This window comes from Camelus bactrianus, chromosome 6, assembly GCF_048773025.1.
Source record: "Camelus bactrianus isolate YW-2024 breed Bactrian camel chromosome 6, ASM4877302v1, whole genome shotgun sequence".
Taxonomy (NCBI): domain Eukaryota; kingdom Metazoa; phylum Chordata; class Mammalia; order Artiodactyla; family Camelidae; genus Camelus; species Camelus bactrianus.
In genome coordinates, this window is record NC_133544.1 from 19466030 (window position 1) to 19482695 (window position 16666).

General features: G+C 41.8%; 1 protein-coding gene across 4 annotated transcripts in view; it reads left to right on the forward strand.

Moving 5' to 3' along the window:
- STON2 (stonin 2) overlaps positions 1-16666 on the forward strand; it is a 139698-nt gene that overhangs the window by 28897 nt on the left and 94135 nt on the right. For 3 of the 4 annotated variants that reach the window (XM_074365177.1, XM_074365175.1, XM_074365176.1), the window contains exons 2-3: positions 391-666; positions 2426-2701. In XM_074365177.1, coding sequence (XP_074221278.1) covers positions 579-666; positions 2426-2701 — 364 coding nt within the window. In that variant the 5' untranslated portion in view covers positions 391-578. Of the gene's footprint in view, positions 1-390; positions 667-2425; positions 2706-16666 lie in introns of those variants that run through there. The other variant, XM_010955850.3, reaches the window with a different exon arrangement.

The following is a 16666-nucleotide window of genomic DNA, read 5'->3' on the forward strand; positions in this document are numbered from 1 at the left end:
AGAAACTGCACTGATTTGATAGGAAATAACGTGCATTTATTTTGCCATCTGGTAAAGGAAAGTGAAAGCACTTTGAAAAGTTTCAATACTTGTTTACAACGATGGCATTGTATTATAGATAAAAGTATTTCTAAAATATAATAATTGGGAAAATTTGGGAATCTAATTGCTAAAATTTGTGTGATTGTAAGTCTGATATGAAGGCACATACAGAGATCTCGATGCTAAAGGCAGATCTTTCCCTGTTAGAAGTGAGGGCAGGACAGGGCAGAGAAAGGGAGAGCAGAAACCACCCAGACCTCCTCGTGGACAGTATTGAAAGCCCTAGACCTGTGTGGATTGGTTATGTGATGGTCATCCCTTTTAATTTTCATTATTTTTTTTAAACAGATTTCTGCTTGGCAGATTCACCAAAGGCAAGAGAGGCTAATCTGCCTGTGTTCTGAGTGCCACCCTCTGCAAAACCCCCATAGCAGACCCCAGGCCCAAGTCCACTGTGCTACCGTACCTCCACCCCAGACGTTGCTCTGGGGTCTGCCTGAGGTCAGCAGCGTGAAGATGACCAGCGCCTTCCCAGCATGACGACCTTGGACCATGTGATCGCTACCCAGCAGTCGGAGTGGGTCTCCTTCAACGAAGAGCCCCTCTTTCCTGCCTCTTCGGAGGGTAAGGAGTGCTTTCACTGCCTAAGGGAAAAGGTTAACAGAGAACCCCGCCTGCTTGTTATGGCTTCTCCTCGATCATCCTGTGGGTGAGATCTTGATATGGAGAAAAAAGAGCCAGTTTGTCACTTTTCTCAGGTGCAGATTCTTCCACCTAGAAGCCTGGAGGAAGCATCTTAGGAACCTTAGGGCCCGAAACAAGGGCTTGGAAACACCAAGCGTATTGGCTGCTTCCTTCCAAGGAACATAAGCTTCATGTTTTCAAAGTCCCTTCAACTAAGTCTTTTTGGTTATTACTCCCAACAGCAATTTGGACTGTCCCAATTTTTAACGCATAGTTGTCAAGAGTGGTGGGTGTTGGAGCTGGATCCCTTGGGCTCAAACCCTGGCTCTGTCATGCATGAGGGATGTGCCCTTGGGTGGATAATTTATTTAACCTCCCTGGGCAGTAGTTTATCTGTGCAGTAGGGGTAATCACAGTACTACCTCAGCGTGGTTGTGAGGATTAAATGAATTCACAGGTAAAGTGCTTGCAGCAGTGACTGGCACATGGGAAGGGCTCAGTAATTTGTCACCCCGATCATGATGAAGGTGGCTAGATTGAGTTCTGGGGAGCTGCGCTCTGGGATGAAGATCAAGGTAGGTTACGGGAGCTATTTACAGAGACTTGTCAGCTGATTCTGTTCCACAGCAGCTGCTACTGCCCCCTGAAATCATCTCAGCTTCATTTACAGCGCCTGGAAAGTGTGAGTTTACAGGTGTGCTGTCCAGTAAGGGAGCCACGTGGCTACTGAGTCCTTGAAATGTGGCTAGTCTGAACTGAGACGTGCTGTAAGTGTAAAATGCCTACACTGAATTTCGAGGACCTAGTAAAAGTTAAATGTTTCATTAACAATTTTTTATCAATTACATGTTGGAATTAAACATTTTCAACACAGTGGGTTGAAATATATATTCTTAAAAATAGTTTTACCTGTTTCTTTTCACTTTTTTTAAATGCGGCTACTAGAAAATTTTAAATTACATATGTGGTCCACATTTTATTTTTTTAGGACAGTACTTGTCTAAAGGCTTTGATTACATTTGGGTGGACCAGTTTGTTTGGCTAGCGATGGGAGAAAGGAGTTTCATATCAGTACTTTCATTTTTTAAAAAAGTTTTCATACAGTAAAATTGACCATTTCTGATCTACAATTGATGAATTTTAACATGTGGATAGATTTGTATAACCACCATCACAATTGGGATCTAGTACCTTATTTAATAAATTTTTTGGAAGGCTATTAAATATTCCAGGACCAATGAAGTGATACAAAGCTAGAGGAATGGCCTCGGTGCCACATTCAGCTGGTCATTAGTGCTGGGTTTGCATGTGGTGGCCTGCAGACATGTGTCATTTGAACTGCATAGAGTCGGAAGTTTGATTTTGAATGTCTCTAGTCCAGACGGAAGCTCTCCTGTTGAGCCACAGTCTTCACCAGTCCCTGCTGGGGTAGGTGGTGGGATAAGAACAGGGAACAAGGCTCCCAGTCTCAGCCTGCATGGATACTGCTATGGACATCCTAGGTTTTAGGAAAACACTCCTCTAGCACAGAGGCAGAGAGGCATGGCTGTCTCTTTGCCCTCACCCACTGTAGTGGTGACTCCTGTGATCACCCCTTGCCTACCCTTTGTTTTTCCTCCATGAGACAGTTCCGAGACAGGGGTCCTGTCCAGTGGCCTTCCTCCTGTGATGTCATGTTGATGTCTTGTGTCTGTTTCAGGTGACACCGAAGAGCACCTCCCAGGACCGTCATCGTCCTCAGACCAGTCTGAGAGCTCCTCCGGAGAGAACCATGTGGTGGATGGAGGCTCTCAGGACCTTTCCCACTCGGAGCACGATGACTCCTTTGAAAAGATGGGCCTCATCTCTGAAGCAGTCTCGCCTCCTGGGACCCCTGAGCAGCCCCTGCCTGACCTGGCCTCGGCCATCAGCAACTGGGTTCAATTTGAAGATGACACCCCCTGGGCCAGCACATCACCACCTCGTAAAGAAACAGGTAGGTCCCGTGGGACAGGTGGCGGGCTGAGAAGGGTTCTCTTAGGTCCGTGCTCACCAGGGATGCTTTTCCATGAGAGAGGCCTGCTGGCTGTCAGAATCCTATTTTGTTTGCTTGAGAGCCCTGAAGCACTGGTCACATAGGCGAGAGCAGAGATCTCATCTGGTTTAATTCTGCAACTAGTTTTTGTTAGCATCAGCATATGGAAGGATTTATGTGTTTTGGGCCATTTCCAGCCTTTTACCCTTGTCCCTAGCTGTTGACCTGTCTCTGGAAGTATGCATATTTATTTCTCTATTAGTGATTGGAACTATATGTAAGCTCTTGATGAGTGTAAATGAATGTCTCTGAGTGTGAACCACCAACCATCTCCAATACAGTCACTGTTTTCATCTAGATGGTCTTGTGTCCCAGAGCTCTTGAATCCAAGTCTTCAGAGGTGGAGACTGTCATTCGTGGTCAGTCTCTTACTTTGTGGGAGAGCTGGGTGAACCAGGGGAGTTGTCAGTCCCCACCCTGGTGACCTGGCTCCTTACTATGCATGGAAACAGACCAAGGGTGAATGGGATAACCTTTAGGACTGTATTAGTTTTCTGTTTGCTGCTGTAACAAATTACCACAAACCTAGTGGCTTAAACAACACAACTTTATTATCTTAAAATTCTGTAGTTCGGAAGTCCGACATGGGTGTCACTGAGCTGAAATTCCTTTCAGGAGGCCCTAGGGGAGAAACTTTCCTTGCCCTTTCCAGCTTCTAGGGGCAGCCTGCATCCCTCGGCGTGTGGCCTCTCCTGTCTCCAAAGCCAGCAGTGCTGCCTCTCTGTGCCTTTCTTCTGTAGTCAGATCTGCCTCTGACTTCTGCCTTCCTCTCTGTTTTTAAGGACCCTTATGATTACACTGGGCCCATGAGGATAATCCGGGATTTCCCTGTCTCAGGGTCTTTAATTTAATCGCATCTGCAAAGTCTCTTTGCTGTGTAAGGTGACATTTTCACAGGTTCTGGGGATCAGGCTGTGCACTATTTTGTCTACCATAGAGACCTATTGGCGAAAAGCCAGTTTGGTTTTCGTTGCTGGGTTAACTATTTTGCTACTTTTGATTTTTGAAAACAATTCCTTTGTTTTTCAAATGTGTTTTCAATATCAGTAAAAACAATTTTAAGGAAATATAAAGCATAATTCTACTGTTTAACAGATATTCCCATTTTTATATAACAGTTTGCACGTTGATGTATACTTTTTGTGTTTAAGCATCAGATCTCTCAGTGAATTGTTGGTGGGAAAGCCACTCAAAGCCATGTGGATGAAATGACAGGGCCAGACAGGCTGCCCAGTCTGGCTAGAGGGAGGAAGTAACCCTTACTGAATACCTAACACTGGCAAGACAGTGGGCTAATTAAGCATTTGTGTATGTGGGGAAAAATTACTGAATGCTGGGTAGTGAATCAGTACAGAAGTATGTTTTATTTTTAAAAAGATACATTCGCTGACTATTTATTCTCTTGGACACTGTGCTCAATGCTTAAATTCCATCATCTCATGAACTCTTTGCAACAATCATATGAAGAAGGTATTAATATTATATTCATATGACACATGAGAAGACTGAGACAGACAATGGTTTGGGAATTTGCTCACAGTTGTATGCTAGGAAGTGGCAGGAGAGAGCTTTACCACCCAGCACTGGCCCCAGGATCTTTGAACAGCCCAGGGATGCTCTGTGTGGTATGTTTGTCTGGATCTTCCTGCTGCTACTGTAGTTTCCTCTGCTCCCTCATTCTTGGGGTGCTGGGGAGGCAACGGATGGATGGGGTGCTTTCTCCACTCAGTTGCCCTAAAATGGCCATGCCTTCAGATCACTGATTATGTTCAAGGCATTCAGCTTCTTTCATATCTTGTTCATACCTTACCTTTAGCCTCAAAGATGTCCTGATTGCTCAGAACTGTTTATATGACAGATGGATCAATTTGCTTTAACTCTTTACCACTTATTTTTGCAAAACAAACTTTGGAGTTAGTCATAATTATGTTGCCCCCATTGGACTGAGGATCTTAGCTTGTTATTGATAATGGTTTTGACTTTTAATGAGTTTAACTTTACATCATTAAAATGTTACCCTTTAAGGCAGATCTCTGGGGTTTTCTAAGACCGTCTCAAATGGTGTGTGGAACCAAAATTATTTTCATAATAATTCTAAGATTTTTTTGCTGTTTTTATTGCATTGGCATTTGCATTAATGGTGCAAAAGCAATGGCAAGTAAAACTTACAGCTTCTGTGTACTCATAGTTTAAAAAAAAAGTTAATTTCACTCAATAGCATTGATGAAGTAGTAAAGATTATTAATTTTATTAAATCTGGATCCTTAAATACATCTTTTTGATATTCTCTGTGACAAATTGGGAAATATGCAAAAAACGCTTCTGCTCTATGCCATGATATAATGGTTGTCTTGAAGAAAAATGGTTATTGTGAAAAAAAAAATTGTGTTTGAAAACTTTTTTAATTAAAATGAAAAAAACTTAATTAAAAAAATCAAAATTATTTAAAAATTTTTTTGAAAAGTCAAAACTGTGAAAAAAAATCCTTGATTAACAAAATACCAGCATTTTAAAGACAAGATCCTACCAACCCCTGCCTGTGGCAACACTTCACCCTAATCCTAGCCCTAGTCCAGTAAAACTCTACTTCCAAAAATAGGTAGCTAGCCTGTAGGCCACAGTTTGCTGATTTTGTATTTTTTTAAATATTGCATTTAAAATGTTATTTAATTACTGAGTTTTCTGGGCATCCACTTAAACTTTGCACCCAGGGCAAGTGCCTGACTTGCCTCACTCCAGTGGCAGCCCTGCATTGTACTAAGGATATAGGATTTATTGATATTACTAGAGAACACATCAAGAAATGGCAACTTTCAAGCACATGAAAGCATAATGTTGGCTTGAAAACTGCTCTAACATTACTAATTCCATCTGTTTCCCCATATGAAAATTTAATTCAGCCCTATAGAGAGGGGGCTTTCTACTGAGGGAGGAGCCTGTCGGCTGATTTCCCAGCAGACTTGAGACCCGATGTATTTATCCAGCCCCACTTTGGCCAGTGTGTCTAACCTGGGGATCCAGAAACCATGGAGGACTTTGCAGAGCATCAGGGTGGTAAAGAAAATGGTAATAAATCCAAGGGCCCTATCCCAACTCTCCTGTCGATACCCAACTGCCCATCAAGGAACCTACCAAATAAAGGAGCACAGGGTACATCCCTATTAGCTAAACTAGCCTTGCTAAGCAGGCCAGCTAGCTCATGGGTTTCCTCACGCGGACTGTGTTTAACAGGAAGAAAGAGTGAGTGGTTGGTAGAAGAACTAAGGCTAGGTGATAAGGAGGAGAACCTGGGCTTCAGCCCACTCAACACGGGTAATGCAGACACCCCCCAGGTTAGACAGTTCCATTCTGGAAACTGTTGGGCAGCTCACATTTTTAACTTGAATCCAAAAGGTTTGGATATATGTGCCCTGTCAGTGACATCACATACATTAACTGCAGGCATTACACCTGAATAGCAGTGTGTACAGCAACTGTCTTCATGGTGATAGAGACGATCTGAGGACATTTGTAATCACTGTTGCCTGCTCTATGTAGAAGGATGTTTGCAGGTGTGATAAAGTTAAGGATTTTGAGATGAGGAGATAGTCCTGGATTACCTGGGTGGGCCCTAAATGCAATTATATGTATGTATATAATAGGGAGGCAGAGAGAGATTCTGCCCACACAGAGAATGAAGGCAATGTGAAGACAGATCAGAAAGGGATTTGAAGATGCTGGCCTTGAAGACTGGAGTGATGAGGCCACAGCCAAGGCTGCCAGCAGCCAGCAGAAGCTGGAAGAAGCAAGGAACGGATTTTCCCCTAGAGCCTCTGGAGGAAGCATTGCCCTGTTGTCATCTTACTTTTGGCCCAGTGATTCCGATTTCCAACTTCTGGGTTCCAGAACTGTGAGAGACCACATTTCTGTTGTTTAAAGCTACCAAGCTTTTGGTGTAGCAGCCACAGGTAACCAACATACCAAGTCTCCAGAATCTTAAAGTGGAGCCAGGGTGGGAACAGGTCAGTATGGGCTAGTGGAGCATCTCTAACAGTGCGGACCATTTGTTAGGCAGCTGTTCTGTGTTGGCCACTATGCTTCCCCTCCAGAGGGTATAGCCCTCTGCACACTTTTTAAAGTTTACACCACCATGCATGCAGTTGGTGAAGTTCAGTCAGAACAGAGATTCCATGGAAACTGATTTTTGGCTTCAGCCCTCTTCCCAGTCATGTGGGTATTACCAAAATAAATACTCTTTCCTGTAATGTAGTTGCAGTCTCAGTTTATTCCCATTTTATTCCTCGTGTCTTATTTGCTTCCATTAAGTGCCCAGCACTCTCTGATTGGATGTCTTTGTGTCAGGAGAAAGGGAAAAATTGTGTGTCTTGGACCTGTCCCATGCAGCCTCTCTATGAATATCCTTGTATGAGAAAATCATGATGTTGGCCTCAGAGAAACAGGTGGGAGGATGACAAGGGAGGACTGGTGAGTGCCGTTCCTAGTCTGGATCCCTGGAAGCAAAGAGTGGAGCCTTACTCAGCCAGCTTGTTTCCTGCCAGTGCGTGCGCACACACACACACATACACACAAACACACACACACGGAGTACCTAAGTAGAGAAGTGTTATCCGGGATACTCTTTTCCCCTCCCCTAGTCCCCATGCCTCCACTCTTCCAGTTTTTCTGGCAGATAAAAAGCAAAAAAACCAAAAACAAAGAATTGATCTTTTAAGCTGTGCCATCTAAGAATAAAGCCAAGGAGGGCATTGGGTTTCAGCCTGGAAGGGGACTGCGCTAGCTGCCTTCATTAAAATGCTGGAAGCTGGAGGCATGGTGGAGTAAGAAACAAAGAGACTGTCATTGGTGGTAAATCTCTTAGTTTTGTGGCATTTAAATGCCACAGGCTGCATTGAGAAGCCAAGGAGTTGTTAGTCGCCACCCTGGTGACCTGGCCACTTATTTTATTGCGCACTGAAGCAGGCCAAGGTTGACTGGATAACCAGGAGCAACAGCTAGTGGGGAAAACAACTCCAGAAATGCTTAAATCCATCAAGGGAGCAACGTTCTTTTGGACTTCCACTAGGGCAGGGTTTGAAGCAAGTGCCATCGTGGTTGGTCTGGGGAAGAGGAGATACATGATCTCCCTCAGAAAAACAGAAGTGAAGTCAGCTGAGTGGCAGAGCCTTTCCATAACCACAGACATAGAGACGAGAGCCAGCACCCGTTCTTTGGACCTGAGGATACTAGGAATGAGAGGGTATATAAGACCATGCCTCTTGAACGTTTCGTGAAAGTTGTTTCCTCCACTAAAAGACCTGAAATGTGGTGAAGGCCAAATGTGGGATTTGGATCTCTGACCCAACCAGATCACATCGATAAATGTTCTCTTTAGAGAGATTTTCACTGGAATCTTAACTGTCAAACATTTAGACTTTGGACTTACATTAGCACAAGAATACCATTCACATCTCCAGTTGGAGAATGTGGTGTGGTAGATCTAGGCTGTGGTTCTTTCAGAAGCCCTAACAGGCCATCCCTTTAATTCACAGTGTGCAGGTTTGGTATGTGTGGCTATTTATTTTTTGGCTTAAGAATTTCACAGGTTGTAAAGTTTCCCTGGATGTCTACACTTGCAGAATCATAATTCAGCAACTGTTGATCACTAATGAGATCTGTGGAACCTGCCCAGGAACTTGTAGAATTTACTCCGTGGAAGTGTCACTCTACTCCATTGATACGCGTGTTACATGTGATCTGCTTACCAAGCATATTAAGAACTTCCCCTTAGGTAATAGCAGTGGTCTCAGGCCAACACATGCAGGCCAGCTACTGCCGGAGCACCCTTAGTCCTACTTCCTTGCACACCTTGGCACTGCAAGCCATCCTTGTGTTAGTTACTGTGGTGCTCCTCAAGCTTTATGAAAACCTTCACTTCTTTTCTCCTTGAATGACACATCTCTGTCCTGTTGGTCATGGAAGCAGTTCTGCCAATTCAAATGTGAGTATGGTAGAAATAGTAAACTGATTTAAAAATGAAAAGAAGGGAAAAAAAAGCAGGGATGAATGGGGTGGGAGTGGAGGGGGCAGAGGGACACTGGATATGATCACAGCAGCCAGTGGGTGATTCTCTTGGTGCTCTGAGGAGGTCATGAGACACTGGCCTCATGTCACCAAGAACTGAACAGTGAAAAATGTCAAAAAATTTAACTGAAAACTTGTTTGCTGAACTCTGAACTAAATGCATAGATATTCTGTTAAACCATGAGCAGAACCAAAGTGTTAAAAAAAAAAAAAAAACCACACACACAAAAACTTCTGGTGAATCTGTTCAAACCAAAATTGAACCTTTATACTGTTCCCTTAAAGAAAGACTTTTGAAAATGAATCTGAACCCAGGTGTATTTTATTCCCATTGGGTCCTTTACAGTAGTGTTTCTGAGTTTGCCTCGTTGCACAGAATTTTCCTAACGTCGTATGTTGCCTCCTCTGACTTTAAAATTCTACCTTGCACCAGAAAGACTGGAGCTGTCAGCTTCCCGATCACCTAAAATCTTCATAAAGATTCTCTCAGAGCAAGGGCTGATTTCACAGATGTGCATTTTACAAGTGAGCTTAGAATGTGTTTGCAAATGCATGCAGACAAATGGACTGAAAGAGCGAAGTTCATCCCCCAAATTAAAAAATATATGTATTAAGGCACTATTAACAGCGTGAGGCTTCCTGTTCACTCATCATGTTACGGGCTGACCTTCTTCCACGGACATGGCAATTTTGTGGCGAGGCCAAGGCTGAATTGGACCCATTATGCAGATACTGCAGGATATGCATAATTACAAACATAAAAAAAAAAACTTTGATTTCCGGAACATTTGTCCCACAGCCCAAGCGAAACACTAGCATTCCCTTGTCCTTCAAATGTCTCCCCTCCCAGCTTGGACTGAGGCCTTCCCATTGTGTCTGGGGAAGCTAATTATTTGGGACGAGAGAAAGAGCCATTTGTTTGGGGGAGGACCAGAAATGATGTCAGCCATTTAAGAGGGAGGCAGGGGTGACAGCTGAGAGACTTAATCCTGACGAGCCTGGGGTTAATTTCTATTATGTTTTTCATTCTGGCTACGGGGGATGGGTGGTGGGTGGGAGTCGGGTAAGAGGCCAACCACTGGGTGAATATGGAGACCAGGCGCCCTGCATTTGGCATGCATAAATATTTCCCTCCTCAACAGAGGAGGTCTTATTTTCTTTTAATACCTTGAATTGTTTTTCTCTGTTTTGAAATGTAATGAATGACCTTTCCGGAATCCAACTCGGACAGTGATGCACTCAGGAACGAATTTTATCAGAGCCCTTCTTCCAGGGCCCGCCTGGTGCCCCTGTGCCCCTCTCCACTGGGCTCCAGGATGCTCTAACCGCCACCTCCCCTGCTGTTTCCCACAATTTGTTTCTGCTCTTGCTGTTCCCTCAGCCTTAGAGCTCTTTCCCCACATTTGCACTCAGAGCTCTGCTCAGCCTCCCCTCCCTCTACCATCTCCCTGCTCTTTTCTGGCTTTAAATGTCTTTACAACCCTGAAATGGGGTTATATACTTACTTGTTCATTGTCACTCTTCCTCACTAGAGGGAAGGGACTTTGTCTCATTTACTCTGTATCCCAGAGCATGGTGCATGGAACTTAACAGGCGCTCATTTTGTACTTGTTGGATGAATGGATGAAAAGGGGAGAGATATCTATGAAACCTGCTGCGGACAGACTGCTGTTTATGTGAGTAATGAGCTGTTAGGAGGAACTTAAAGGATGGCTTCCTCAGTGAAGTGATTTTTTTTTTTTTAACAAAGTAGGCAAAGAAACTAGACCAGCTTCTTCCTCATCACTCCCTTTTCTTACCAGTTGATTGTTAGCATCAGTTTTTGATTCCCCATTTTATGCACACAGTATATATATACACATGCCACATGCATACACATAGATACATGACATATATGGACATAACATATGCACATACCGTGTACTCATGCCCATATAGCGTACATTTACATAGGCACACATATAACATATACACTTACATATATACCCATATAACATAGACACCTAACATAACAAATACATATTTTACTAAAACTCCAATATTCTCTTCCAGCTCAGCCTGGGGGCCATGTGGCCTGTTGCATCCTCACCCTCAGCATGGGACACGAAGCACAAAAAATTGCCCAAGCGTGCATTAATTAACTAGTTCATTCATGCAAAAAATATTAGGTGTTGGGAATGCAATTATGAGAAAGTTGGACACAGTCCCTGTTCTCCCCAAGGTTACCTAACAGTCAGGCAGTCTTGTTGCCATGAGGCCTTCTGGGGTGAGAAGAGCATCTCTGAACCGGTCCTGGGACAGCTGCATCATATTGCCAGCTATGAAATAGCACGTGAGCCACAAATGAAGCGTCGAATCAGATCTATTTTGTATTCATGGTTGGGTGCATTTACAGCGTTGGAAAAATCATTTAGCTCTAGTGAGTAAACATTGAATCATAAATAAAGGACATGGCATCAAAATGTGTAAGTATTTGAAATTTTTGTCTACCCAGGATTCCAAAGGATTAAAAGGGAGAAAGGTATTTTATTTGCTATATTACCTGTTTTAGCTGACAACTTGTAAGTTTATTATTTATTCAACCAATGGACTATGTACCGGTCATTGTTCACGGCACTGGGGATACAGTGGGATATTCCTGCCTGATGGAGTATACATTCTGCTGGGGAAGCCATACCAAAAACACGATCAAGAAGTAGATCCAGTGTGTGTTAGATAATGTGTTAAGTGGGAAGAAGTGAAAAATGAGGCAAAGAAAGGGTACAGGGTGAGGGAGGTTATGAAAATTAACCAAAGCTCAGGGAGTGAAGGCACTTTTGAGTGAAGACTTGGGAGAAGTGAGAAGAAAGCCTTGCAGAAATTGGGGAAGGAACCTACTAGGAGGAAGGAACTATAAGTGACCAGACCCTGGGGAGATGGCCATGTTTGTGGTGTGCGATTTGAGTGGAGTGAACTGGGGAGAAGTTCAAGAAGGAGATGTACCAGAGAGGTTGTGAAATCCTTGAGGGCACAATGAGCAGTTTGATCTTTATTTACTGTGGGAGAGATGGGAAGCTATGGGACGGTTTGGAGCCAGTGGTGTGAGCCAACTAGTCTTGAAGAGAGAGTTCTATCAAAACTGTATGGCCGCTCTGTTGAGAGCAGACTGAAACGAGGACAAATGGAGAAGCGGGGAGGCCACTGCATTGACCCAGGGGAGAATGGTGTTTGGGACCAGGGTGGTAGCCAGGAGATGGTGGGAGTGATTGGATTCCAGGCATGTTTTGAAGGTAGGACTAACAGAAGTTGTGATGGACCAAATGTGAGCAGAGTCAGGGTTTTGTTCTAAGCACTTGAAAAGGTGAAGGAGCTGCTGTGGAAGGGGTAATAGGCACTTAGTTTCCTACTTGTAAAGTCAGCGATCTAAAGCAAGATTGCCAGTAGATCTGGACATAAGCTTGGGTCTGGAAGTAACTACCACTTCACCGTTTTTGAGTACTTCCTTCGCACCAAGCACTTTTCCAGGTGCTTTTTCACTATTAACCAAATCCCTTTAAGAGGTGGGCACTATTTTCAGCTCCATTTTACAGGTGAAAACAGAGAAAAACAGAGGTATTGTCACTTGCCCCAGGCTACAGGGCTGAATGTGGGACATGAACCAGGCAGTCTGGATCCAGGGTCTTACACACAACCTCATCGGAAAGGAAGGAAGGCAGATTTTTTTAAAAAATTAATTTTTTTAGTTAATCTCTTTTGGGGAGAGGTAATTAGGTTTATTCATCTATTTATTTAATGGAGGTACTAGGGCTTGAACTCAGGACCTTGTGCGTGTTAGGCATACACTCTGCCACTGAGCTACATCCTCCCCACCTTGGGAAGGCAGATTTTTATCTGTTTTCCATTTTATTCCTTGCTGGATGGATGTGGTTACAAGGCATCGTGATAACAGCAACCTGCTGCTATCTGGCCCAGCTATAGAGGTCTGGCCCTGGGGAGAAGAGTCGGCTCTGGACTCAGTACTTTGTCTCACTTCTCAACTGGCCTTATGGCCTGAGGATATTCAGTTCAGAACCTAAGTAAAATGATTTACCTAAGATTTCTAAGCTGGTAAATAAATAAAGTGTATGAGACCAAATGAGAGCAGTTTGTCCCCCACAGTAGGGACTGTGCCTCTCGTAGGCACATTATACTCTTAGTTTATCTTTCAAGGGGAACTTGGGAGTTTTATCTAACAACCGTGAAGAGCTAATGTGAAAACACAAATAGTGAAAATAGTTTCCTTTCTCGGATAGTCTTTTGATATGTGGTTTTAATAAGCTTTATTAACTATCGAGTAAATACAAAGAAACATATCTAAAATGTATATTAAATTACGAAGAATGACAGTGCAACCTCTCATCCAGTTTAATAAATAGAATTCTGTCATCACCCAGAAGCTCCCATGTATCCCTACTGATCACGACATCCCATTTCCAGGCATCCTCTTCCTTCCTCCTCCATCACCACCTCCCTGGGTTTTGTGATAACTGCATTGCTTTTCCTAACAGCTTTCCTACCTACACATGCGTTGAGAATGATATAATTGAATTTCATGTTTTTGAACTTTATATAAAAGGAATAACACTGCATGTATTATTCTGTGGCTTGCTCCTTTTACATAACGTTATTTGTGAGATTTTTCCATGTCATTACCTGTAGGTACAGTGTTTATTTCATTATACACACACACACACACACACACACACACACACACACACACATATATGTAAAATAATAAAAAAAAAGATATTTTTCCATTTCCAATAGTGGTGTATTACATTTCAGTGATAGACCGCAATTCATTTACCTTTCTGTTAGTGGTGGATACTGAAGTTATTAAGGACATGTTTCTATGAGCATGCTTTTTGTCTTTTCTATGACCATTCTGAACACACATCCTGGTGAACACATGCAAGTGATTCTCTTGTGTAAAAGCATCAGAAGGGAACTGCCGGGTTGCAGGGTGTGTTTATCCTCCACGTTATCAGGTAACTTTAGCACCAACCTGTTTTCTGCAGTGGCAGTTTACTCCTACTCCACGCCCCCACCTACACTGGGATAGTCAGATATCTCTATTTTTGTCATTGAGAGGCTGGAAGAAGGGGAGTGGGGGAAGACTAATGGCATCTCATGTGGTTTTCATTTGCATTTCCTAGATTACGAATGAGGTTGCTTCTTTTTTTTTTTTTTGGTTTTTGCTTTCTTTCTGTTTCTCTTTCTCTCTCTGTTTCTCTCTCTCTCTCTTTCTTTCTTTCCCATTTTGATTTTTTTCTTTCATAAAATGACCATTCAAGTACTTTCTTGGAGGTGTCTCCCTTTACCTTGCTGATTTCGAGGCGCTCTTTGTGGATATCCTTCTAGGGTTCCTTGTGGATGTGAAGATGTTATCTCCTTCCCGGTGGGTGGTCTTTTCACTCTTTATGGTGCCTTTCAGTGGGAAGAAGTTCTTAATTTTAATGATATGAAATTTGTTTATTTTTCTTTTATGCTCAGTGCTCTGTCTTGATAAGGAAAATATTTCCCTACCCCAAAGTCATGATCATATTTAGCTGTATGTCTTCTAAAATATATCTTGTGTAGCCTTTCACACTTTGGCATTCAACCCACTTAGAATTGATTTTCCTGGATGGTGTGAAGTGGGAGTCTAATTTCATTGTTTTCCATATAGTAGTATTTTCCCAATATTATTTCTATAATTTATTTTAATGAATATTTATAAATATATTTATATTATTAAAATTTGATTCCATTCATGTCTAAATAGTGTGATTTTGCTTAATACGAGGGAAAAAACATGCTAGGATTTTGGGAGTGCATAACTCTATAATCTAGTTTAGGGGGACTTAACATCTTTACATCATTAATTCCTTCAATCCCTAAATATAGTCTATCTCTTCACTTATTTAGGCCTTCTCTATGGGTCTATTAATAAACTTGAGAAGTATCTCCTCTGAGGCCTTGCACATCTTTTGTTAGATTTATTACTATGTATACTTCATATTTTTTGTCGCTGTTGTAAATGCTATCTTATTTTAAATTTCATTTTCTAAGTATTTTTTGCTGGTTAAAACTTTTAAATACCTTTTCTTTGCAAAAGACCCTGTTCAGAAAATACAGACACACTCATGTGTGCTGGTGGGAATACAAAATGGTACAGCAATTTTTGGAATACAGTTTGGTAGTTTCTTATAAAACTAGATATACAGTTACCATATAACTCAGCAATTATACTCTTCGGCAAATGGAAACATGTTTATACAAAGACTTGTACATGAATGTTCATAGCACGTTGATTTATAATAGCCAAGAACCGGAAACAACCCAGATGTCCTTTAGCAGGTGAATGGTTAAACTGACTGAAGTACATCCATACCATGGAATATTACTCAGCAATGGAAAGGAAGTAATTGATACCTTCAGCAACTTCAGTGAATGTCAAAGACATTATGCTGAGTGAGAAAAGTCAATTCTGAAAGGACACATACTGCATGATTGCATTTATTTAGCATTCTTGAAATGACAAAATTATAGAAACGAAAACAAATTAGCGGTTGCCAAGACTTAGGACCCAGGCATGAGGAGAAGAGGTGGGAGTGGATATAAAAGGGCAACATGAGGGATCCCTGTGGCAGTGGAACTGTTCTGTATCTTGTCTACGGTGACGGATACACAAATCTACACATTGATAACATTACAGAGAGCTAAATACACACAGAAACACATGCACAACGTGTAAAACTGGGGAGATAGGAAGAAGATTGGCGGATTGTATTAATGTCAGTTTCTGAGTTGTGATGTTCTACTGGTAAGTGGTGGGGATTCAAAGGAAAGGATGATTAGAGGGGGAAAAAACGTGTAAAAAGACTTCTTAGAGGGGCAGTAGTTTAAAAAAAGTTGAGACTGTGTTAAGCCAAGCTTGTATTAGACAAACTCTAGTTATGATTTAATTATCCCTTTTCATAGATTACTACATTCTCTCTGATAATTTGTTTGGGATTCTTATATCGATGTGATTGAGATTGGTCTGTAATTCTTATTTTGAGGATATAAATATAAAGAGGTGCACTTTGTCAGGTTTTGATATCAGGAAATGCTAACTTCATAGAATGAGTTAGTGAGTGGTTGTTTTTTGTGCTTTGGAATAGTGGAAGATTGAAAATTTTTTTTTCCTTTAAAGTTTAATACAGCTTTACAGTAACCACCTGGCCTGACATTTTCCTTGAGGGAAGATTTTAAGGACTGATCCACTTTATTTAGTGGTTATTGGATGTCAGTGTTTGTTTGTTTTGGGGGGGAGGATTAGATTGATAGATTGATTGATTGATTAATGGAGGTACTAGGGATTGAACCTGGGGCCTCATGCATGCTAAGCATGTACTCTAACCATTGTGCTATTCCCTCTCCTGAAGTCAGGTTTTTAACTTATTTCTCAGATCAGTTTTCGACAATTATGCTTTCCTACGACTTCTGTAATTTTACCTCTATTTTCAAGTGTATTGGTGTAAAGACAGGCATTTTCCCCTCATTGCCTCCTTAATCTCTATAGCACTTGCATTTTATGTATCCTTTTTCATTCTTAATGTTACTTATTTGTGCTTATTTTTTTCTTGACAAATTTTCAATTCTGTTAGTCTTCTCAAAGAATCTTTTACCCACGTGTTTTTAAAAATTTCAATAATTTATGCTTTTATGTTTGTTATTTCCTTTTTTCTAACATCGTTGGATTTATTTTGCTGCTCTTTGTAACTTGATAAGTTGGAAGTTTATTACATTACATTTAAGTTCTTT